This window comes from Bos indicus, chromosome 9 (assembly GCF_029378745.1).
Source record: "Bos indicus isolate NIAB-ARS_2022 breed Sahiwal x Tharparkar chromosome 9, NIAB-ARS_B.indTharparkar_mat_pri_1.0, whole genome shotgun sequence".
NCBI classification, from domain to species: domain Eukaryota; kingdom Metazoa; phylum Chordata; class Mammalia; order Artiodactyla; family Bovidae; genus Bos; species Bos indicus.
The window spans coordinates 83,734,401-83,760,399 of NC_091768.1; the positions used below are offsets into that span (position 1 = coordinate 83,734,401).

The 25,999-nt window shown below is 39.4% G+C and overlaps 1 protein-coding gene across 3 annotated transcripts in view; it reads left to right on the plus strand.

The window, feature by feature from the left end:
• GRM1 (glutamate metabotropic receptor 1) overlaps positions 1-25,999 on the plus strand; it is a 418,107-nt gene that overhangs the window by 293,459 nt on the left and 98,649 nt on the right. For all 3 annotated transcript variants that reach the window (XM_070796313.1, XM_019966999.2, XM_070796315.1), the window contains exon 4: positions 9,151-9,386. In XM_070796313.1, the coding sequence (XP_070652414.1) occupies positions 9,151-9,386 (236 nt within the window). The remainder of the gene's footprint in view (positions 1-9,150; positions 9,387-25,999) is intronic.

Here is a 25,999-nt window from a genome sequence, read left to right on the forward strand (position 1 = left end):
AACAGGTGGCCAAATTATTTGAGTTTCAGCTTCAGCATCAGTCCTTCCAATGAATATTCAGGACTGATCGCCTTCAGAATGGACTGGTTGGATCTCCTTGCAGTCCAAGGGACTCTCAAGAGTCTTCTCCAACACCACAGTTCAAAAGCATCAATTCTTTGGCACTCAGCTTTCTTTATAGTCCAAATCTCACATCCATACACGACTACTGGAAAAACCAAAGCTTTGACTAGATGGACCTTTGTCGGCAAAGTAATGTCTCTGCTTTTTAATGCAATGTAATTAGGCTGTGTGTGCATGTGTGTGTACATGTCTATGTTTGTTTCTACACAATTTTTTTCTGGGAATTCTAGAACCAAAAAATCTTCACAAGTACCAACTTGTGTTGGTACTTCAACTCTAGTACTTTCTAGAACAACTTTTCTAAAACAAATCTAATCATGCCACATTCCTGCTGAAAATCTGAGTAGTATCTCATCATCCTAAATGAAGTCCAAAACCCTTGACAAAGATGTTAGGGTTCTTCTAGATCTCATCTGTGCTTGTCCTATCTTTCCTTGCCTTGTGTGCTCTAAACTGAAAGCCTCACTGTTGTTTGACAGTTTTGTTGCCTCTTTAGCTGGTCCCCCTTCCAGTCTTCCCTTTTACCTGTACAACTTCAGCTCATCCTTTAGGTCTCATCCTAGATGTTGTTTCCCCTTGGGTAGAATCTCCCTTGGCAAGACCCCTTTGCTCCTTCTCTGTGCTTCTGCAGCCTATCTTCTTTTTCTTTCAGTGATTGCAACTCTATGGCTATTGTGTATTTAGTGGCCAGGCTACCCACCCCTATAATTAATTACCTTGATGGCAGGGGCGTTGCCTCTACTTTTCAGCAATTTTATCTGCAGCAGTCAGCAAAATGCTGAACTCATGCAGACTCTCAGTGAAAGAATGTTGAATGAATAAAGCCAGTCTCAGTTATTATTGAAAATTCCATCATTACCTCCAAAATATTTCTCCTAATTTACATCACTTGACTTAAATTACATTACCCTACATTTCTTCAACCTTTGTAAATATAGTTAAGCATTGTAATTTATGGAATGTTGTGCTTGTCTACATGTGTTTTTGAAAATATTATTTTTATTATGCTTTTCTTCTTTCCCTGGTTATATGATAATCTTTGGATTATTTTTAAAGAATTATAGTTTTATTATTTGGTACACACAATCACTTGAATTCATTACACAAATCAAGTTGCTTTACTCTCAAGGCTGTAATTATTTTAATTGAATGTAAATAAGAGTTTCTAAAATGTTTTTGTGTGGCTTTTAAAATGAATACTATTGCATTTTTTTTTACTATGAGTTTGCTTATTAAATTATTTTGTCTGATATAATGCAAAAATAACAATTCTATAGCTCCTTTCAAGTTGGAATAGGTAGAATCAAAAATAATATTCTCATTAATATCAGAATGTATCAAGTAGAAGGACTCTTGTTATAAGTTTGGACTGTGGAATTTCACAGGACTAGAACAATGCTTTTGTGAGAAGAGAAGAACAGCCTTGTGAAAGGGTTGCTGTTTAAAAATGTTGAGGAGGGTGGGAAATAAGAAGTCTCATATATTTGTAAGGAATAATTAAGACATGTAGCTTCCCATTAAACGTTTACCTTGTTCATTCACAGTTCCATTTCCAGACCCCAGATAGAAAACGAAGTAAAAACTAGAGGCTGTGAATGTGCCTCATAAGAGTTCAGCACTGCCTGAGGATGATCAGCACCCAGCACAGCAGGATTCAGTCCAGACACCCGAGGTTGAGCAGATGCCCACAGGACATCTGTGGCCAAGCACTATCTACAGCATCACCACCACCACCACCACCACCATCACCACCACCCTACCAGCATCAATAAGGAAAGAAAAATCTATAATAGACATCACGAGAGCTGCTGGCTCTCTGTTCTCAAGTGTGCCTCACAGAGAATTCACCAAAACAATATCCCCATCAAAAATCCCAATACTACACCTAAACAATGAAAAATTTTCAACAGTCTCTGTAAATGTATTTAACAAGTGGTATACAGAAGAAATATTTAAAATATGTACAAACAAGGAGTTGCTTTAAAGATGTCCTTTTGTAACTTTTTATTTGTTAGTATTCCCTTATATCTCACCTGTGATAGATTTAAGACCTCATACAAAACTTAGCAATTAACACCTCAAAGGATATTCACCAACTAATCTTAGTTTGAATATTTTCTCTATCATGTTTTGGTTGTCCTTGACTTTATGACCTCTTGGATCTAATGCCAATTCTAATTTCTAGAAGGGGGTCTGCCGGGATCCGGCATATTGCATATTGAGTGCACATTGCATATTGCATATTGAGTGCAGCACTTTCCACAGCATCATCTTTCAGGATCTGGAATAGCTCAACTGGAATTCTATCACTGCTGGGAGCCAGCGTGAGGAACTCCGCCCATGACAAAGGTCATGAGGAAGGAGGCTCAGCATACGCAAAGGCGGGATCGAGCTTCAGGAGTCCCCCTGGAAATTCTTGAGCATCTACCCCCAAAACCAGAGTCTGCCTACTTTTTGCTTTGTGCTTTCACCTACATCTCTGACTTTACGGGGGGCTGTCCCCCACTACCTCTCTCTGAAAAAAGAGTTAGCTTACAGCTCCAGTTAATAATTCCTGGGTGTGACAGTGTTTAACCTACAAACTCCTCTGGAAATCCTCTAGCCTGCCTGAATAGGTTTTTCCAGCCACATGTGATTGTTCAGAGCCTCCCAACTGTGAGAGGCAGGAGATGTTCTAAACTGTCTAAACACAGATTCTTTTGAGTAGTTAAAAGATTGATTAGAAATTGTATTGGTGAAGGGATTTTCACTTGTTGGGCCAATGTTTGCTGCTAAGTTTCCATATCCCTTACCTGCTGTGTCCCTGGCAGTGTATTGATTAATATAATTGGTGTAAGTAGTAGCCTCAATGTTTGTAACCTTGGACCCTTGAGTTAATTCTTTTCTTGACTGAGCCCACCTCACCTTTGCCCTATAGGAATGCAGCTTTGTCCAGTGCTTTTTTGGAGGTTGGTGCCTGACTTTGGAATAATCACCTTTAGAGAAAGATAAGTTTCTTAAAATGTTAACAGGCCTCCTAGCCAGAAGATGATGTAATTCACCTGAACTTTTGTATATGATAAGTTTGAAAGCCTGGCTTCGATTAGGACCAGGAACTGCTGTCCTTGCATGACTCCACCCCTTCCCCCATTATCCTCTATGCACAACTTAAGGTATAAAAACTACTTTGGAAAATAAAGTGCGGGCCTTGTTCACCGAAACTTGGTCTCCCCATGTCGCTCTCTCTCCCAAATTCTGGCTGAGTCTCCATCTGGAGCGTGGAACCCGCCATGCTTGCTAATTATGCCTGGGCTTCTAAGATCCGACCGGGGAGGCCTCAGTGTCTCCTCTCCTTCGGGAGAATGGAAGGACGGCTGCGGCCTACGTAAGTGGTGCAAACTTCTTGTCTTGAAGTTTTATTGGTCTCCCGCGTAAACCAAGCTACTCAGCCTCTTTTCTCCACTGAATTTTCCTACTGAGCTATCCTCATCCTATTACTCTTTATATCTTTGATAAAATATTTAAATAAATAGGTCGCCTATGCCGTCTCTCCTTGGAATACCCTGGATCAGCCGGGGCTGGACCCCGGCAGGGGTCATCTACAGGGAGTGAGAAAGGGCTCTGTCCAATGGCAAAGGGGATGGAGGGATTCCGCACTAAACCCCTTGAAGTTTCCCCAAATTCAGGTTGTCTGTATTCATATACAAAAGTTTCCTCTATGAAGTCCTTCTCTGTATTGGTGTATAAAAGGTCAGGAGGTCACACTTTCTCTGCTTCCAGCACCGACACATGCTACTTGCTATACAAACTTAAGGATTTTTTTTTTTTTTTAAGAATACAAGTAAACATTAGAGAAGGCTCATTTCATTTCATACTTTTAAAAATTGTGCGTTTCTTGTTTGGACTATAAGCACACATAAAAGTTTCACATAATATTAACTTAGGAGAAGCAGACTTCATCCCTAAGCTTAACATCAAAAAAAGTAATTATTTCCTTCAAGTAGTAAGTCATCTTGATTTTAAATACAGACTCATAGGCAGGATTTCTTGAAAGCCTAAACTGGTTTTACTTTTACCCTCCTTTTCAGTGTGACATGAACAATAGCTCTCATCTTCAAACTGCTATAGGTGTAGTTATGATATAAATGTGAATAAATCTAAATAATTAAACCAGTTCAAACCTTTCTAACTAGAGGATATGGAAAGATGAAAGAGTGGGCCTTTTTTTCTCTTTTAGTCTATTTGATTGGCAATCATTTTCTGAGGATTTGTTCCCCAAAATACTCAGGTCATTTACCACCAGGGGCAGAGCTAAATGACCTCATTCAATAATAGTTTTACAATACCTTGAGGACCTCCTGTAGTCCTCAGGCTAACAATTCCTTGGATGGAATTTTGCCCACATCCTCATCTCTTGCTAATGTCTCTCTATGCTCCAATGAACAGACCCTAAATTCTTTGAATGAGTCTTGGTCTTTCCTGTGTGCTGGATAATCTTTCAGGAACGTTCTTTACCGAACCTTCTTCCCATCTGGACCTGACTAATGTCTACTCATCCTTTAGGTCTCAGCTCAGACATCACTTTCTCAGGAAAGCCATCCCTAAATCATCTCTTCACCCACACTCACATACACACCAGACTAATTGGGCCCTGAAGCCCCTCCTTCTCCAGTTACTGGTTGCTTCTCCTTCTTTACCTCCATAGTATTTGCAAGTCTTGTTTAACGTCTGTTTTCCCCAAGTCTGTAACACTAGGGAGGAAGAGAATAGCATTTCTCATTCTCAACTGAATCCTGAGCAGAGCAGAGCATCTAGTACATAGAGGGTGCCAAATAAATGTGGAAGGAAAGAAAGGAGGGAAGAAGGAGGAAGGGAGAAGGGGGAGAAAGAGAAAGATCCATGCAAAATATTGCAATGCATATTTTAGTGGATTTATGAGATGCATATAGACATTCCCTGGTCTAGCTAGACTATACCTTATTTCAAAATTCCTTTAGTTCTGAATCCTGTTGTCAACTATACCTTCTACAACCCTTGATCTGTTGAAAATGCAGCTCCTATGTGGTTTACTGGTAAGATTCTGGAATGAAATTATACCAATTAGCTCAGCTAAGTGGAGAACACCTCAGGTAATAAGAAGAGGAGTGAGCTGCAGTCTGTCGTATGTGTTTGACCCAAAACTTTCTCTGGCAGAGACTAAATGTTTGTGATCCAGAAACTGCAGGGCACCACTCAGTGGGTAGAGGAATATACCCACTCGTTGACTGTGACCCTCTTAATGTTCTTCAAAGCTTGACTAGACTTTAGACACATTTCTTCCTGACTTTGATCCCTTAACTTCCCTTTTCTCAGAGTTTTTACTTTCAAAATCATGCCAGTGTCAATTCTTTATCTGTAAAGAGAAATGTAAAATTTCTCCCAACCTCTGGATAGTTTTACAACAGAGAATTTTTTTCTCAGTGACCTAGGATCCATCCCTTTGAAATGTGATCATTAAGAGTGATGTTGTCATTGTTCAGTTGCACAGCTGTATCCGACTCTTCACAATCCCATGAACTGCAGCACACCAGGCTTCCCTGTTCTTCACCATCTCCCAGAGTTTTCTCAACTCATGATACCATCCAACCATCTCATCCTCTGTAATCCCCTTCTCCTTTTGCCTTCGATTTTTCCCAGCATCAGGATCTTTTCTGGTGAATCAGCTCATCGCATCAGGTGGCCAAAGTATTGGAGCTTCAACTGCAGCATCAGTCCTTCCAATGAATACTCAGGGTTGATATCCTTTAGGATTGACTGGTTTGATCTACTTGCAGTCCAAGGGACTCTCAAGAGTCTTCTCCAACACCATTGTTCGAAAGCATCAGTTTTGGGGCATTCAGCCTTCTTTATAGTCCAGCTCTCACACCTATACATAACTATTGGAAAAACCATAGCTTTGACTAGATGAAACTTTGTCTAATAAAATAATGTCTCTGCTTTTTAATATGCTGTCAGGTTTGTCATAGCTTTGCTTCCAAGGAGCAAGTGTCCTTTAATTTCATGGCTGCAGTCACCGTCCACAGTGATTTTGGAGCCCAAGAAAATAATACCTGTCACCGTTTCCACTTTCCCCATCTACCTGCTGTGAAATAATGGGACTGGATGCCATGATCTTTGTTTTTTGGATTGTGGACTTTTAAGCCAACTTTTTCGCTCTCTTCTTTCACTTTCATCAAGAAGCTCTTTAGTTCTTCTTCACTTTCTGCCAGAAGGGTGGTGTCATCTGCATATCTGAGGTTATTGATATTTCTCCCAGCAATCTTGATTCCAGCTTGTGTTTCTTCCAGTCCAGCGTTTCTCATGATATACTCTGCATATAAGTTAAATAAACAGGGTGACAATACACAGCCTTGACGAACTCCTTTTCCTATTTGGAACCAGTCTGTTGTTCCATGTCCAGTTCTAACTGTTGCTTCCTGACCTGCATACAAATTTCTCAAGAAGGCAGATCAGGTGGTCTGGTATTCCCATCTCTTGAAGAATTTTCCACAGTTTATTGTGATCCACACAGTCAAAGGCTTTGGCATAGTCAATAAAGCAGAAATAGATGTTTCTCTGGAACTCTCTTGCTTTTCCATGATCCAGCAGATGTTGGCGATTTGATCTCTGGTTCCTCTGCCTTTTCTAAAACCAGCTTGAACATCAGGAAGTTCACGGTTCACATATTGCTGAAGCCTGGCTTGGAGAATTTTGAGCATTACTTTCCTAGCGTGTGAGATGACTGCAATTGTGCGGTTGTTTGAGCATTCTTTGGCATTGCCTTTCTTTGGGATTGGAATGAAAACTGACCTTTTCCAGTCCTGTGGCCACTGCTGAGTTTTCCAAATGTGCTGGCATATTGAGTGCAGCACTTTCACAGCATCATCTTTCAGGATTTGGAATAGCTCAACTGGAATTCCATCACCTCCACTAGCTTTGTTCGTAGTGATGCTTTCTAAGGCCCACTTGACTTCACATTCCAGGATGTCTGGCTCTAGGTGAGTGATCACACCATCGTGATTATCTGGGTCATGAAGATCTTTTTTGTACAGTTCTTCTGTGTATTCTTGCCATCTCTTCTTAATATCTTCTGCTTCAGTTAGGTCCATACCATTTCTGTCCTTTATCGAGCTCATCTTTGCATGAAATGTTCCTTTGGTATCTCTGATTTTCTTGAAGAGATCCCTAGTCTTTCCCATTCTGTTGTTTTCCTTTATTTCTTTGCATTGATCACTGAAGAAGGCTTTCTTATCTCTTCTTTGGAACTCTGCATTCAGATGTTTATATCTTTCCTTTCCTCCTTTGCTTTTCGCTTCTCTTCTTTTCACAGCTATTTGTAAGGCCTCCCCAGACAGCCATTTTGCTTTTTTGCATTTCTTTTCTATGGGAATGGTTTTGATCCCTGTCTCCTGTACAATGTCATGAACCTCATTCCATAGTTCATCAGGCACTCTATTAGATCTAGGCCCTTAAATCTATTTCTCACTTCCACTGTATAATCATAAGGGATTTGATTTAGGTCATACCTGAATGGTCTAGTGGTTTTCCCTACTTTCTTCAATTTGAGTCTGAATTTGGCAATAAGGAGTTCATGGTCTGAGCCACAGTCAGCCCCTGGGCTTGTTTTTGCTGACTGTATAGAGCTTCTCCATCTTTGGCTGCAAAGAATATAATAGCAGACCCCTATCTCAGTTTCCATGGAAAGATGGAAAACTAACTTAGATAAGTGACAGTTATCAAATGCAAATGGTTTAATCACACTGGCCAAGCTCCACTCTGAGTCCTCCAACACTTCCTCTCTAGCTCATGTGTGTGTGCGCGCGTGTGTATGTGTGTGTGCTCAGTCATGTTCAACTCTTTGCAACCCCATGGACTGTAGCCAACCAGGCTAGTCTGTTCATGAAATTTTCCAGGCAAGAATACTGGAGTGGGTTGCCATTTACTTCTCCAGGGGATCATCCCAACCCAGAGTTCAAACCCATGTCTATTGTGTCTCCTATATTGAAAGCAGATTCTTGACCACTGAGCCACCAGGGAAGTCTCATACTCACCCTTAAAAACCTTTCCAGGTTATGTTTCAGTAGACTTGAGTTCAGTATTTTTGGCCTATTGAGATAGTCTTTTATAAGGTGTTCTTTGCCTATTTAAGTCTATCTAATGCATTTTTTTTCTTTGACCCGTTCTTGGGAAGGGATCACAGCCACTCACATGAGGTTTGATCTGGCTCAAATGTACACTTGAGTTAAACTGCAGGAACATTAATCATGGGAGATGTGAATGTTCTAGAAAGTGAACAAACTTTAAAGATTTGAACCTACAGATGAAGTGTCCGAAGTGTCATTTAGTAAGCAGGAAGATTATTTTTATTTTACGGAGCTAGATTGTTTTCTCTTAATGCTGCTAATTTGAAATAGCATTAGGAAAAAAAGCATCTGGTCACTTCTAAGAGATGCAAATTTGAACAATATCCAGGGGCAAAATCTGTGGTTGTCATGTTTCTGAGCTAAATCAATTTTCTACTGCATATAATGTAATTCATATAATGGCCTTGATCGCAACCTTCAAACCTTAGCTCTTTTCGAGAAGACCTAAGTACCTGGGTTTTATTTTCTTCTGGTTTGAAGAGCAACCAAGGGGCTTTGTGGTCTAGTTGTAAACAGCAATGAACTTGGGAGTCAGACTGCCTGGACCCATATCTGGGATTCACCAGGACTTCAGCTATTTGTTGAACATCTGACTCTGTAAAAGTGAGTAGCACAGAATCTGATGACTAATACATGCTCAATGGTTAGTTCTTGTAATTGTTACTGTCATCATCTTCATCATCATTTTCACTATTGTGAAAAACAAGCAAGATGTGATGATTCTACAATTTTCCACTCCCCACAAAAAAAGTGATCGATGGATAACAATATTGGCTTAAAAAAACTTTCAATCTTGCTGAACTGCTTCTTTCATGCATAACTCAGAGCTCTATTTGTGAGACTTTTGTCTTTCTCTCTCCCCACCCCAATCCCCACATTTTTTTAGTGATGGATGGGCAGACAGAGATGAAGTCATTGAAGGTTATGAGGTGGAAGCCAACGGGGGAATCACGATAAAGCTGCAGTCTCCAGAGGTCAGGTCATTTGATGATTATTTCCTGAAACTGAGGCTGGACACTAATACAAGGAATCCCTGGTTCCCTGAGTTCTGGCAACATCGGTTCCAGTGCCGCCTACCAGGACACATTCTGGAAAACCCCAACTTTAAAAGAATCTGCACAGGTAACTCATCTTCACAAAATCACAGCTCAAATTTTGGTCATTTCCTCCAGCTTGTTGAATGAATGTAGAAGGTGCCAAGGCTGGAGACACAAAGACTAAATTTCCAATTTAATTTATAAAATAGCTAGAATGAGGAGGAAGTGTATGTTCCCCCAAGGATTCATGCTTCTATATTCTGGAAACATGGAGACTGCTTTGATCTCTGGTGGGACAAGTCATAAGAAATAATAAAGGAAAAGCAAACTGAGAATTCAAGTATTTAGTATTCAGGCCAGAGGAAAGAGATTTATTGTAGGCATGCTTAGGAGATGTTAACCCACAGACATTAGTAAGCAGACTGGTTTGATCTCTTTTTCTTCTTTATGACTTTGCTTTGATATGAAAACCAAAAGAAGATAATATGCCACCCAGGGTCACATCACCAACATGGGTGTTTATGTGCACAGGTGACCAAAAAACTCAGTTACTTTCCTCTGTTTTACCGATGAAAATGTCTGTAATTTCATCTTGGTAATTATCTAAGAATACGGCTAACTACACAAATTATTTCTAGCTTTAATAACATTCATATTTTGATATTAGAAAGTCGTTTAATGATGGTTCTCAGTGGGACTGATACCCCCATGCACTGACCACTAGAGGATGCCCAAGAAGGGCAGTGCATGGTTAAGACCTTTCAGAGCTTGATGAACTCCACAGCATGTCTCCCTTCTCCCTGCCACCAGGAAGTACCAGAGAATTAAAGACTATCTATGATCAAATTTGGATTGTAGCAGTGATGGGACATGGGCTGAAAAGATTTTATTTAGAAATGTCTAGAACCTCAGTCTATATGACAGTCTCTAGGTTCATCCACGTCTCTACAAGTGACCCAATTTCATTGGGAAAAACAAATATCGTATATGAAAGCATATATGTAAAATCTAGAAAGATGATACATATGAACGTATTTGCAGGGCAAGAATAGAAACACATGTAGAAAATGGGCATGTAGACATGGTTTGGTGGGGGGGAAATGGGATGGGATAAATCGGGAGATTGAAATTAACACATATATATACTACCATGAGTAAGATGGATAGCTAGTGGGAAAACTGCTGTATAGCTCATTGCTCTGTGGTGACTTAGATGGGTGGGATGGGAGGGTGGGAGGGAAGTCCAAGAGAGAGGTTCATGTGTACATATAGTTGATTCACTTCCTTGTACAATAGAAACTAACACAATATTGTGAAGCAAATATACCCCAATTAAAAAAAAATCGTGCACCAGCTGCAGTGGTTAAGACTCTGGGCTTTCAGTACATCTACTGCAGGAAGCACAGGTTCAATCCCTGGACCATGAACTAAGATCCCACATGTCATGTGGTGCAGGCAAAAAGACGTGAGAGTGAACTATGCAAACGCCTGGGAAGGGCATTCCAAGCAGAGGGCGTAGCAAATAAATAGAGGCACTGGAATGCCTGGTTTAGTGGGAGAACAGTATGGAACTCAGGCTGCCAGAGCCAGTGAGTTCCTAGAATAACAGGAGGTAAGTAGGAGAGGCACATGGGGAAACAGTCCCACAGGACTTCACTGTGCCTTGTGAAAATTGTGGCTTTGTTCTGAGTGTGATAGGAAGCCACTGGGAAGTCTGAGCACAACAGAGATGGCATCAGTCTTATTTTTTCTGAACAGAATTACTTGCTGCAGTTTTTCAGTTTTGACAAAAGGGAAGCAGAGCAGTGAGGAGGTTGCTATAATAATGCCGGTGAGAGTGTGCTGGATTGGGCCATGGTTGTGGCAAGCAAGATGCAGAGAGCTGATTGATTCTGAGGCTCTTCTGAATGAGAGCTAAGGGCATATCCTGACAGAATTGTGAAGAAAGACTGGTCTGAGCAACTGAAAAGATAGTGTCACTGTTGACTGAGATGAGGAAGAATCCAGGAAAAGTAGGTTTTAAGGATCAGGAGATAAATTTCAGATAAGTTAAATCTGAGAGCCTATTAGTGATGCAATTATATATGTCATTGTGATATTTTGTTTCATTAGTAAAGTTCAGAATATTACTTTTTAAACATGTGTGGATGTCTTTATTTAGGAATTCCCAGGGAAATATCTTGTGACCTAAGCTTTTGAAACAAAAGTTAGAACTCTGCAGCCGTGTACAATAACACTTCGGGTTTTCATTTGTCACATTACATGCAAATATCAAGGTTAATATCTAAACTTGGTTAACATTCATAGCAGGAAAAAAATGGTACATTCATGAATTGTTCTCATATTATGCTTGACTTGCAAAGCCTTTTTAAAGAGCTTCTTATGTGATTACAAAAGTTAATAAATATGCTTTTATTTGGATTTCATTCTGGAGTCAAGTTCAGCAAATATTTCCCTTTGTTCTTAGTTATAAGGATGACAAAGGGCTTATTAACTTTTCTACTTGGAAATAATTTATAAAAGTTTTCATCTTTTCTTCTGCAAAAATCCCAGACTTTTATCTTTAGTAGTGTTTATCTATATCTTTATATGTACACAGTCATGTAAACTAACTCTTCAATTTTAATCTCCATATGAAATTGACTTCAGTTTTATTGCAGAGCAAAATCAAATTTCACTTCATGTAACATTCTTGTCTACTTGATATTCTTAAATATCAAATGAATTGCATAGTCTTCTAATGAATATGCAGGCACACTTATGAAAATTAATGTAAAGAAGTAGAAGTAACCTTTCCATACTATTCATAGCTACACTTTCTGTCATTTATTTTTACCACTTCTAATTGGGTCATTTTGATGTTTTGGAAAGTTTTGATATTGAAGTTAGTTTCCATAGAAACCTTTACTCAGCTTCATTTCAGATATCACTATTTAAATAAAGAGTTTACATGCGCTGGATTGTCAGTTTGAATATTAAGGGCCCTGAACTGAAGCTGAATAATTTGGGAATCACTGTAGCTAATTAAAAAGTACTTCATGCAAGGGCTACATCACTGCTTAATTAGTTGAGTATATCAAGGGATTTGAGATGTGTTGGAAAAGCACTAACTGAAACATCGAAGTCTAATTTCTAAAAAAGTAATCATTGTGAGGACAGTGGGAAAAGTAGGTACAAAGAAAATCAGCATCACTGTCTTCCAGCAAGTGTGTTAGTTGCCTGCAGCGTTTGTGTGGTGTTGGCAGCGACAGTGCTGTATCATTCCCTGTAAGAAGTGCTGAAATGATTCCATGGAAGCTGAGAGAACACTTGGAACTTAAACCATTGGGTTTAACACTGGTTCAGTCGGGCATCTGCCATGTGACTCGGAGGACCTCACTTAACATCTGAGTCTAAATTTCTACAACTGGAACGTGGTAACAATTTCTACTTCACACAGGTGTGAGAATTGAATGGAATAATGTGAGGGAGATATTTTGCAACTTGTAAATCATTACATAAATGTAAAGAGTTATCGTTACTGTCATGTCTTACCATATGACAAATAAGATATGGCATGGGTCATTTCATTAATGCATACAGTTTTTGAAATTACAAATTTAATATAACTACATTTCAGGCTATGTAAAGTAGAAAAAACAAGCACACAACATTTAATTAGTTACTCTTACACAGGGCCAATACATGTATAGGATTGGCCCAGAAGTTCATTCAGGTTTTCCCGCAAATGAACTTCTGGGCCAATCCAATATTTTCTTTTGTTTATTTTGTTCTATGTAGGCTTTTATGCTTTTTTCTGATTTCCAAATCAGTACATACTACTATGCTTAGTATAGGCAAATTGACAATATACAAAAGCATAATAAACATGAAAGACATTAAAAATTTACCATTATATAGCCATTGTTAATTTCTGTTAAATATTTGATGTATTTCTACTAAATACACTGTTAAATTTTTGTTATATATTGCTTTTAAAAATGAATGCAAACTTTAAAAAAAATTACAAAGTTCTCTTTGTCATTAAATTCTTTCATTCTTTTTTTCAGCGTTTTCTTTTTTTTTTTTTTAATTTTATTTTATTTTTAAACTTTACATAATTGCATTAGTTTTGCCAAATATCAAAATGAATCCGCCACAGGTATACATGTGTTCCCCATCCTGAACCCTCCTCCCTCCTCCCTCCCCATACCATCCCTCTGGGTCGTCCCAGTGCACTAGCCCCAAGCATCCAGTATCGTGTATCGAACCTGGACTGGCAACTCGTTTCTTACATGGTATTTTACATGTTTCAATGTCATTCTCCCAAATCTTCCCACCCTCTCCCTCTCCCACAGAGTCCATAAGACTGTTCTATACATCAGTGTCTCTTTTGCTGTCTTGTACACTGGGTTATTGTTACCATCTTTCTAAATTCCATATGTATGCGTTAGTATACTGTATTTATGTTTTTCCTTCTGGCTTACTTCACTCTGTATAATAGGCTCCAGTTTCATCCACCTCATTAGAACTGATTCAAATGTATTCTTTTTAATGGCTGAGTAATACTCCATTGTGTATATGTACCACAGCTTTCTTATCCATTCATCTGCTGATGGACATCTAGGTTGCTTCCATGTCCTGGCTATTATAAACAGTGGAGGTACCATTTCACACCAGTCAGAATGGCTGCGATCCAAAAGTCTACAAGTAATAAATGCTGGAGAGGGTGTGGAGAAAAGGGAACCCTCTTACACTGTTGGTGGGAATGCAAACTAGTACAGCCACTATGGAGAACAGTGTGGAGATTCCTTAAAAAACTGGAAATAGAACTGCCTTATGATCCAGCAATCCCACTGCTGGGCATACACACTGAGGAAACCAGAAGGGAAAGAGACACGTGTACCCCAATGTTCATCGCAGCACTGTTTATAAATTCTTTCATTCTTAATGGTTATATAACATTCTGCAAACAAATGAGCTGTAATTTATTTAAAATCATTTCTTTTTCATATCTTCACAATTGAAACTAAAACTACAATGATGCAATAAAAGTTCTTCTAAATTTTTCCTTTTTGCATATCAGATAATTTTCTTGGATACATTTCCAGAAGTTGAATTACTCAATCAAAACACATGAACATTTATAAGGCTTTCTAAAATAAGGAATTCCAAAAGGCAACTCCTACCAGCACATTTTGTTTTGCATAATTATACTCATAGTGTGTGTATAATTCTGTATCTTTATTTACTTAAGATCATGCTTTACTTTTTTGATGTTGCTGTGTGGCCTTTATAACCACCATTTTAATAGCTCCATAATGTTCTATTCAATAATTATACTATAATTACTTAGCCATTCTCACATAGTTGAGTGTTTAGGTCACTTCCAATTTTCCTTCTTATAAAAAAATCAACTCAGTATGATACAGAAAGTTTTCATGTTTGTTGTTGTTACTATTTTTGGATTATTCCTTCACTGTAGATTTCTGAATATATAATTATTGGTCTAAGAACATGATATTTTGGAGGTTCCTTGAAAACAAATATTATCATTATCTTGAAATATGGCAATATTAAGATTTACTGTGGCTAACAGTATATTTTGGAGAAGGCAATGGCACCCCACTCCAGTACTCTTGCCTGAAAAATCCCATGGTCGGAGGAGCCTGGTGGGCTGCAGTCCATGGGGTTGCAAAGAGTCGAACACGACTGAGCGACTTCACTTTCACTTTTCACTTTCATGCATTGGGGAAGGAAATGGCAACCCACTCCAGTGTTCTTGCGTGGAGAATCCCAGGGACGGGGGAGCCTGGTGGGCTGCCGTCTATGGGGTCGCACAGAATCGGATACGACTGAAGCGACTTAGCAGCAGCAGCAGCAACAGTATATTAACTATATGACTATATTGGGTTCACTATGTTGCCATCAGCTTTTTTTATAATCTAGTGTATTTATAGACAAACTTTTACTTTCTCTTCTTATTCTTTGTACCAATCAAGAACAGATGGTCACAATGCTTTTTAAAGCTAGTATATCCTTGTACTTGGTTATTATCCAAAACATAATGAAAGACATCAGTAATGCTTACCAACAACTGAGGACTAGTCAGTTAATGACAGTCTGATATAACAAAATTTCAAGGCTTCTGAACCTGTGTATTCTTGCCCCGGAACTTGGAGACTGCCATTCACAATTTCTAGATTGGTTACTAATTTTTTATGAACTATTTGCCTCACCAGGTTTTGCACTTTATGAAATTTCTATTTTGAGCTAACTTATTATGTAAGTTTGTATGAAATTGGTTTGTTACTGTTTGATTCAGATTAAGATGATCTATGAACTGAAATAAGTTCCAATTTCTTTCAGCCCAGTAGGACAAGTAATAACTTCTCTTTGCCTTTTGTGAGTTTGGCCCAAATATCAATACACACTCCTAGAGAATATCATCGGCCTTTATCCATGACCTTGTGAATCTGGATTGACCTTACAGCTTATTAGTTCCAAATCTAGGTCTCAAGAGGCTTGACCTACTCCCATTCTCCTGCTTGGAGTACTCCCTCAGCCCTATGTACAAGCCCAAGTTAGCCTTCTAGAAGATGAGAGGGAACATGGAGCAGAAATAGAATAACTTCTCTATTGAGGTCATCCTGGATAAGCCAATTCCCAGCCAAACCTTTAGCTTACTGTCTACACATGAAAAGCCCCCAGCTGAGATGAGTCATGTACAACCCAGAGCAGCAGAACACCCCAGTTGACCCCCAGACTCATGAACTAAATAAATACTGTTGTTTTAAGCCACTGAGCCGTGGGGTAGTTTGCTATGCAGCATTATTGTGGCCATAGATAACTGATAAAGGGTCTCCATTGCCTTGTATTCCATGAACTTCACATGGAGCAATAGTTGGGTTAATTAAACCAAGGAGCAGAATTTCTCAAACCAATGCTATGATTCTCAGTCTTACCCTACTGTAAAAAGAATAGTACAATATTGTGCTCTGTATCTCATGGAACAAAGCTAAACATTTTTATAGATAATGCAATGAAGATTTCAAAGCCCCCTGATCCAAGGCAGTAAACTTATTTTCTACTTAGGAATTCAGTTGTACAGACAGTGCTGACAAATGGGGCACAGTTACAGCTAAGCCAAATAAACACCTTTAAAACAAAACAGTCATAGATTCTTGGACCATGCAGGTAGAAGTTGCCTTATGAAAATATGTTTCAAAAGTCTTAGATGTTCTTTGTCCTTTCCAATTGTTATAACAAATTACCACAGACTGGGTGGCTTAAGACAGCAAGCATTTTCTTCCTCATAGTTCTGCAGGCTAGACACTGAGAAATCTGGGTGCCAAGATGATCAGGTTCTGGTGAAGGTTTTTTCCTTGGTTTCCCTGAAGAATAGACAGGAAGCAAGGCCTTTTCTCACAAGGGTGCTAGTCATATCACAAGGACATCACACCCAAGATCTAATTATCTCCCCAGATCCCTCTCTCCAAATATTAATGGCATCATATTGGAAATCAGGGTTTAAACGTAAGAATTTTGAGGAGAAACAGACATTCAGTCCATAGCACATGTATTTATATCTTTTGGTTGGAAGAATGAAAATAAAATGATCTTGTTTTGCATCTGGATATTAGAATGACTCAGGCATATCTCATTCATTATTACACATAGATGAAGTTCTGAAAATAATCTTGAACTATAAGCATGGTCTTTGTTTGCCTATTTCTTTTCTTTTTAAAATTTTGGTTGATGTTGTTCAGTTCCTAAGTCACGTCCAACTCTTTGTAATCCCATGGATGCAACATACCAGGCTTCCCTGTCATGCACTATCTCCCAGAGTTTGCTCAAACTCACATCCATTGAGTCAGTGATGCCACCCAAACATCTCATTCTCTATTGCCCGCTTCTTCTCCTGCTTTCAATCTTTACCGGCATCAAAGTCTTTCCAATGAGTCGGCTCTTCACATCTGATGGACAAGGATAGAGCTTCAGTTAGCTTCAGCATCAGTCCTTAAAATGAATATTCACATTTGATTTCCTTCAGGATTGACTGGTTTGGTATCCTTTGCTGTCCAAGGGACTCTCAAGAGTTTTCTCCAACACCACATTTGAGAAGCATCAATTTTTTGGTGCCCAACCTTCTTTATGGGCCAACTCTCACATCTGAACATGACTACTGGAAAAAGCATAGCTTTGACTGTACAGACTTTTGTTGGCAAAATGATGTCTATGTTTTGTAATATGCTATTAAAGTTTGTCATAGCTTTTCTTCCAAGGAGCAAGCATCTTTTAATTTTGTGGCTTAAGTCACCATCTGCAGTGATTTTGGAACCCAAGAAAACAAAATCTGTCACTGTTTCCAGTTTTTCCCTATCTATTTGCCATGAATTGATGGGTCTGGATGCCATGATCTTCATTTTATGAATGCTGAATCTTAAGTCAGCTTTTTCACTCATCTCTTTCACTTTCATCAAGAGGCTCTTTGCTTCCTCTTCACTTTCTGCCATTAGAGTGTTATTATCTGTGGTTGTTGATATAACATTCAGTTCAGTCATTCAGTCATGTCCCAATCTTTGGGACCCCGTGGGCTGCAGAATGCCAAGCTTCTCTGTCCATCACCAACTCCTGGAGCTTATTCAAACTCATTCATGTTCATTAAGTCGGTGATGCCATCCAACCATCTCATCCTCTGTCATCCCCTTTTCCTCCCAACTTCAATCTTTCCCAGCATCAAGGTCTTTTCAAATGAGTCAGTTCTTCACATAAGGTGACCAAAGTATTGGAGTTTCAGCTTCAGCATCAGTTCTTCCAATGAATATTCAGGACTGATCTCTTTTAGGATGGACTGGTAGGATCACCTTGCTGTTCAAGGGATTCTCAAGAGTCTTCTCCAATATCACAGTTCAAAAGCATCAATTCTTTGGTGCTCATCTTTCTTTATAGTCCAACTTTCGCATCCACACATGACTACTGGAAAAACAATTGCTTTGACTAGATGGACTTTGTTGGCAAAGAAATGTCTCTGCTTTTTAAGATGCTGTCTAGTTTGGTCATAGTTTTCTTCCAAGGCAAAAACGCCTTTTAATTTCATGGCTGATGTCACAAAGTGCAGTGATTTTGGAGCCCCCCAAAATAAAGTCTCTCACTGTTTCCATTGTTTGCCCATCTATTTGTCATTAAGTAAAAGCAGAGATATTACTTTGCCAACAAAGGTCCGTCTAGTCAAGGCTATGGTTTTTCCAGTGGTCATGTATGGATGTGAGAGTTGGACTGTGAAGAAAGCTGAGCGCTGAAAATTGATGCTTTTGAACTGTGGTGTTGGAGAAGACTCTTGAGAGTCCCTTGGACTGCAAGGAGATCCAACCAGTCCATTCTGAAGGAGATCAGCCCTGGGATTTCTTTGGAGGGAATGATGCTGAAGCTGAAACTTCAGTACTTTGGCTACCTCATACAAAGAGTTGAGGTAGCCAGTCTCTTCCAATGCAAAAGACTCATTGGAAAAGACTCTGATGCTGGGAGGGATTAGGGGCAGGAGGAGAAGGGGACAACAGAGGATGAGATGGCTGGATGGCATCGCTGACTCGATGGACGTGAGTCTGAGTGAACTCCAGCAGTTGGTGATAAACAGGGAGGCCTGGCATGCTGCGATTCATGGGGTCACAAAGAGTCGGACATGACTGAGTGACTTCACTTTCACTTCACGTTCACTTTCACTTTCATCAAGAGGTTCTTTGGTTCTTCTTCACTTTAGGCCATAAGGGTGGTGTCATCTGCATATCTGAGGTTATTCATATTTCTCCTGGCAATCTTGATTCCAGCTTGTGCTTCATGCACCCAGCATTTTGCATGGTGTACTCTGCATATAGGTTAAATATGCAGGGTGACAATGTAAAGCCTTGACGTACTCCTTTTCCTATTTGGAACCAGTCTGTTGTTCCATGTCCAGTTCTAACTGTTGCTTCTTGACCTGCATACAGGTTTCTCAGGGGGCAGGTCAGGTGGTCTGGTATTCCTATCTCGAAGAATTTTCCAGTTTGTTGTGATCCACACAGTCAAAGGCTTTGGCATAGTCAATAAAGCAGAAATAGATGTTTTTCTGGAACTCTCTTGCTTTTTTGATGATCCTACGGATGTTGGCAATTTGATCTCTGGTTCCTCTGCCTTTTCTAAATCTAGCTTGAACATCTGGAAGTTTATGAGTCATGTACTGTTGAAGCCTGGCTTGGAGAATTTTGATCATTACTTTACTAGCATGTGAGATGAGTGCAATTGTGTGGTAGTCTGAACATTTCTTTGGCATTGCCTTCCTTTGGGATTGTAATAAAAACTGAACTTTTCCAGTCCTGCTGTCACTGCTGAGTTTTCCAAATTTGGTGGCATTTTGAGTGCAACACTTTCACAGCATCATCTTTAGGATTTGAAATAGCTCAATTGGAATTCTATCACCTCCACTAGCTTTGTTTGAATGATGCTTCCTAAGGCCCTCTTGACTTTGCAATACAGGATGATTGGCTCTAGGTGAGTGATCACACCATCATGGTTATCTGGGTCTAGAAGATCTTTTTTGTATAGTTCTTCGTGTATTCTTGCCACCTCTTCTTAATATCTTCTGCTTCTGTTAGGCCCATACTTTTTCTGTCCTTTATTGTTCCCGTCTTTGCATGAAATGTTCCCTTGGTATCTCTAATTTTATTGAAGAGATCTCTAGTCTTCCCATTCTATTTTTTCTCTCCATTTCTTTGCCTTGATCACTGAGGAAGGCTTTCTTATTTCTTCTCACTGTTCTTTGGTACTCTGCATTCAAATGGGTGTCTCTTTCCTTTTCTCCTTTGCCTTTCACTTCACTTCTTTTCGCAGGTATTTGTAAGGCCTCATCAGACAACCATTTTGCCTCCTTGCATTTCTTTTTCTTGGGAATGGTCTTGATCACTGTCTCCTGTACAATGTCACCAACCTCCGTCCATAGTTCATCAGGCACTCTGTCTATCAGAGTGCCCTTGCATCTATTTGGCACTTCCACTGTATAATTGTAAGGGATTTGATTTAGGTCACACCTGAATGGTCTATTGGTTTCCCCCACTTTCTTCAATTTCAGTCTGAATTTGACAATAAGGAGTTCATGATGTGAACCACAGTCAGCTCCTGGTCTTGTTTTTGCTGACTGTAGAGCTTCTCCATCTTTGGCTGCAAAGAATACAGTCAATCTGATTTCAGTATTGACCTTCTGGTGATGTCCATCTGCAGAGTCTTCTCTTGTGTTGCTTGAGGAGAGTGTTTCCTGTGACCAGTGCATTCTCTTTGCAAAACTAAATCAGCCTTTGCCCTACTTCATTCTATACTGCAAAGACAAATTTGCCTATTACTCCAGGTATCTCTTGACTTCCTACTTTTGCATCTCAGTCCCCTATAATGAAAAGGACATCTTTTTTGGGTGTTAGTTCTAGAAGGTCCTGTGGGTCTTCTTAGAACCACTCAATTTCAAAGGCATCAATTCTTTGGCATGCAGCTTTCTTCACAGTCGAACTCTCACATCCATACATGACCACTGGTAAAACCATAGCCTTGACTAGATGGACCTTTGTTGGCAAAGTAATATCTCTGCTTTTTAATGTGCTATCTAGGTTGGTCATAACTTTCCTTCCAAGGAGTAAGTGTCTTTGAATTTCATGGCTGTAGTCACCATCTGCAGTGATTTTGGAGCCCAAAAAGATTAATTCTGACACTGTTTCCACTGTTTCCCCATCTATTTCCCATGAAGTGATGGGACTGGATGCCATGATCTTCGATTTATGAATGTTGCGCTTTAAGCCAACTTTTTCACTCTCTTCTTTCACTTTAATCAAGAGGCTTTTGAGTTCCTCTTCACTTTCTGCGACAAGTGTGGTGTCATCTGCATATCTGAGGTTATTGATATTTCTCCCGGCAATCTTGATTCCAGCTTGTCTTTCTTTCAGCCCAGTGTTTCTCATGATGTACTCTGCATATAAGTCAAATAAGCAGGGTGACAATATACAGCCTTGACATACTCCTTTTCCTATTTGAAACCAGTCTGTTGTTCCATGTCCAGTTCTAACTGTTGCTTCCTGACCTGCATATAGGTTTCTCAAGAGGCACGTCACGTGTTCTGGTATTCCCATCTCTTTCAGAATTTTCCACAGTTTATTGTGATCCATACAGTCAAAGGCTTTGGCATAGTTAATAAAGCAGAAATAGATATTTTTCTGGAACTCTCTTGCTTTTTCCATGATCCAGCAGATGTTGGCAATTTGATCTCTGGTTCCTCTGCCTTTTCTAAAACCAGCTTGAACATCTGGAATTTCACAGTTCACGTATTGCAGAAGCCTGGCTTGGAGAATTTTGAGCATTACTTTACTAGTGTGTGAGATGAGTGCAATTGTGAGGTAGTTTGAGCATTCTTTGGCATTGCCTTTCTTTGGAATTTGAATGAAAACTGACCTTTCCAGTCCTGTGGCCACTGCTGAGTTTTCACAGCTATTTGTAAGGCCTCCTCAGACAGCCATTTTGCTTTTTTGCATTTCTTTTCCAAGGGGATGGTCTTGATCCCTGTCTCCTGTACAATGTCATGAACCTCCGTCCATAGTTCATCAGGTACTCTGTCTATCAGATCTAATCCTTTAAATCTATTTCTCTCTTCCATTGTATAATCATAAGGAATTTTATTTAGGTCATACCTGAATGGACTAGTGGTTTTCCTTACTTTCTTCAATTTAAGTCTGAATTTGGCAATAAGGAGTTCATGATCTGAGCCACAGTCAGCTCCTGGTCTTGTTTTTGCTGACTATATAGAGCTTCTCCATCTTTGACTGCAAAGAATGTAATCAATCTGATTTTGGTGTTGATCATCTGGTGATGTTCATGTGTAGAGTCTTCTTTTGTGTTGTTGGAAGAGGGTGTTTGCTATGACCAGTGTGTCCTCTTGGAAAACTCTATTAGTCTTTGCCCTGCTTTATTCCATACTCCAAGGCCAAATTTTCCTGTTACTCCAGGTGTTTCTTGACTTCTTACTTTTGCATTCCAGTCCCCTATAATGAAAAGGACATCTTTTTGGGGCATTAGCTCTGAAAGGTCTTGTAGGTCTTCATAGAGCCATTCAACTTCAGCTTCTTCAGTGTTACTGGTTGGGGCATAGGCTTGGATCACTGTGATATTGAATGACTTGCCTTGGAAACAAACAGAGATCATTCTGTCTTTTTCTAACATTACAGTGTTTTAAATGACACTGTAATGACATTACAGTGTTATAATGTTTTATAACATTACAGTGTTATATCTGAGGTTGTTGATATTTGTCCTGGCAATCTTGATTCCAGCTTGTGCTTCATCCAGTCCAACATTTAACATGATGCACTCTGCATATAAGTTAAATAAACAGGGTGGCAATATACAGACTTCACGTACTCTGTTCCCAATTTTGAACCAGTCCATTGTTCTATATCTGGTTCTGACTGTTGTTTCTTTACCTGCATATAGTTTTCTCAGAAGGCAGGTAAGGTGCGCTGGTATTCCCATACTTTAAGAATTTTCCACAGTTTGTTGTAATCCACACAGTCAAAGGATTTGGCATAGTCAATGGAACAGAAGTAGATGTTTCTCTGGTATTCCCTTGGTTTTCCTATGATCCAATGGATGATAGCAATTTGATCTCTGGTTCCTCTGCCTTTTCTAAATCCAGCTTGTATATGTCAAAGTTCTTGGTTTGCATACTGCTGAAGCCTAGCTAGAAGGATTTCGAGCATTACCTTGCTAGCATGTGAAACGAGAGCAATTGTGCAGTAGTTTGAACCTTCTTTGGCATTGCTCTTCTTTTAGATTAGAATGAAAACTGCCCTTTTACAGTCCGGTGGCAATTGCTGAGTTTTCCAAATTTATACAATTTTTAAAGTTTGCATTCCATTTACATTTATCACAAAATATTGACTCTATTTCCCATGTTATAAAATACATCCTTCAGCTTATCTTATACCTAACAGTCGGTACCTCTTACTTCCCCACCCTCATATTGCCCCTCCCTAACTCCACTGGTAACCACTTCTTTGTTGTCTATATCTGTGGCTTTGCATCATTTTTGTTACATTCTTTTTTTTTTTTTTTTTAGATTCCACATGTTAGTGATGTCATACAGTATTTGCCTTTTTCTCTGGCTTATATTTCACTTAGTATAATGTCCTCCAAGTCTATCTACATTGCTACAAATGGTAAAATTTCATTTTTTTTTTCTGGCTAAGTTGTATGCCATTGTAAATATATACCACATAGTCTATCATCACTTCATGGGAAATAGATGGGGAAACAGTGTCAGACTTTATTTTTCTGGGCTCCAAAATCACTACAGATGGTGACTGCAGCCATGAAATTAAAAGACGCTTACTCCTTGGAAGGAAAGTTATGACCAACCAAGATAGCATATTGAAAAGCAGAGACATTACTTTGCCAACAAAGGTCCATCTAGTCAAGGCTATGGTTTTTCCTGTGGTCATGTATGGATGTGAGAGTTGGGCTGTGAAGAAGGCTGAGTGCTGAAGAATTGATGCTTTTGAACTGTGGTGTTGGAGAAGACTCTTGAGAGTCCCTTGGACTGCAAGGAGATCCAACCAGTCCATTCTGAAGGAGATCAGCCCTGGGATTTCTTTGGAAGGAATGATGCTAAAGCTGAAGCTCCAGTACTTTGGCCACCTCATGTGAAGAGTTGACTCATTGGAAAAGACTCTGATGCTGGGAGGGATTGGGGGCAAGAGGAGAAGGGGACGACAGAGGCATACGGCTGGATGGCATCACTGACTCGATGGACGTGAGTCTGAGTGAACTCCGGGAGTTGGTGATAGACAGGGAGGCCTGTCGTGCTGCGATTCATGGGGTCGCAAAGAGTTGGACACGACTGAGCGACTGATCTCATCTGATCTGATCCATTCACCTACTGATGAACACTTACATTGCTTCTATATCTTTGCTGTTGCAAATAGTGTTGTTATAAACATCAGGGAAGATGTATCCTTTTGATTTAGTGTTTTCACTTTCCTCAGATATGTATACTCAAGAATGTAATTGCTGGATTATATGGCAGTTTTCATTTTTAGTTTTTTGAGGAAACTCCATAATGTTGTGCACAGTGGTCGCAACAATTTTCATCCCTTCAACAGTGTACAAAGATTCCCTTTTCCTCACATCCTTACCAATATTTGTTATTTGTGATCTTTTTGGTTTATTAAAATCATCAAGAAAGCTTCTTTATAAATATGCTATTGTACAAGTCTGTGTCCCATACAATACCAGTTAAGTCAGAAACTCTGAGATAGAATCAAATATTTATATTAAGGACAGGGAAAAACCTATACTTAAAATTTGTGAGTAATTTCACTCTGTGTTTTGTTTCCAGTTTTCAAAATTTGGAACTATATATCACTGTCCAAATTGAGAGCTTGCCAAGGTTTTGGCCCTGGCTGTGGCAGCTGTGGTAGCTGATGAGAATTTAGTAGTTTCTAATGTTGAATCAGTCTCATATGTTTGCTTTATTTATTTATTGGCATGCTTGTTTGAAACACTGGCATTCTAAAACCAGTAAGTCATGGCTAAATACTATGTTTCTCTATGTCCAGACTGAACAATTACTACATTTATTAATTGTATATTACTACATAACAAATTACCATGAAATTGGTGTCTTAAAAAAACACAAATTTATTATCATACAGTTCTGTAGGCTAGAGCAAGGACAAAGGTCTCTTGGGCTAAAATCAGTGTCAGCAGAGCTGTGTTCCTTTATGAAGGCTTTAGCTAAGAATCTGTTTTATTTCTTTTTTTAACTTCTAGAGGTCACCCACATTTCTTGGTGTGTGTGTGTGTGTGTGTGTGCATGCATACTCACTCATATCTGACTCTTTGCAACCCCATGGACTAGAGCTCACCAGGCTCCTCTCTCCATGGAATTTTCCAGGCAAGAATATTGGAATAGGTTGCCATTTCCTTCTCTAGGGGATCTTCCCAACCCAGGGATTGAACCCATGACTCCTGCATCTCCTGCGTTGGTGGGTGGATTCTTTAGCAGCTGAGCTATCATTATTCTAAATCAACAATGTTACATCTTTCTTGCCCTTTTTCCATAGTCACATCTCTGATCACAGCCAAGGAATGTTCTCCACTTTTGATTTGTGATTATATTATCCCCACCAAATAATCAAGGGTTATCTTCTCATCTCAAGGGATGATTAATCATATCTGCAAAGTCCTTTTTGCCATGTAACCTAATTTATCCACAGGTTCCAGACTTCAGGGCATGGATGTCTTTGTGGGCCTATTATTCTGCCTAGCACAGTATACTTCGAGACAGAACAAGGGATTAACTTCTCTAAGTCTTTTTTACAGCCTGCTTCTTGCTTCGGCCCTGTCTCTCATTTTGGTAAAGGCTCCAGGCAGTTGAGAATATGTGCCTCTGGCTAACCAGAATGGTGCTTGAATGCATGGCTTTCTTTCACACTTTCTTAATCCCCATTTCTCCCACAATTCCCATTGGTGGAGTTGTTCTTACACAGCCACAAATTAGAGAACATCATAAACACCATGCTCTTACCACAGAGAACAAAGAACTAATTTCCTGGATAATTCAACTTCCTCTAAAGCCACAATTGGAGAAATGTCCTTACAAATGCTCTTTGTCTCTTATATCTCAATTCACTTCATGTAAATAATTTTCCA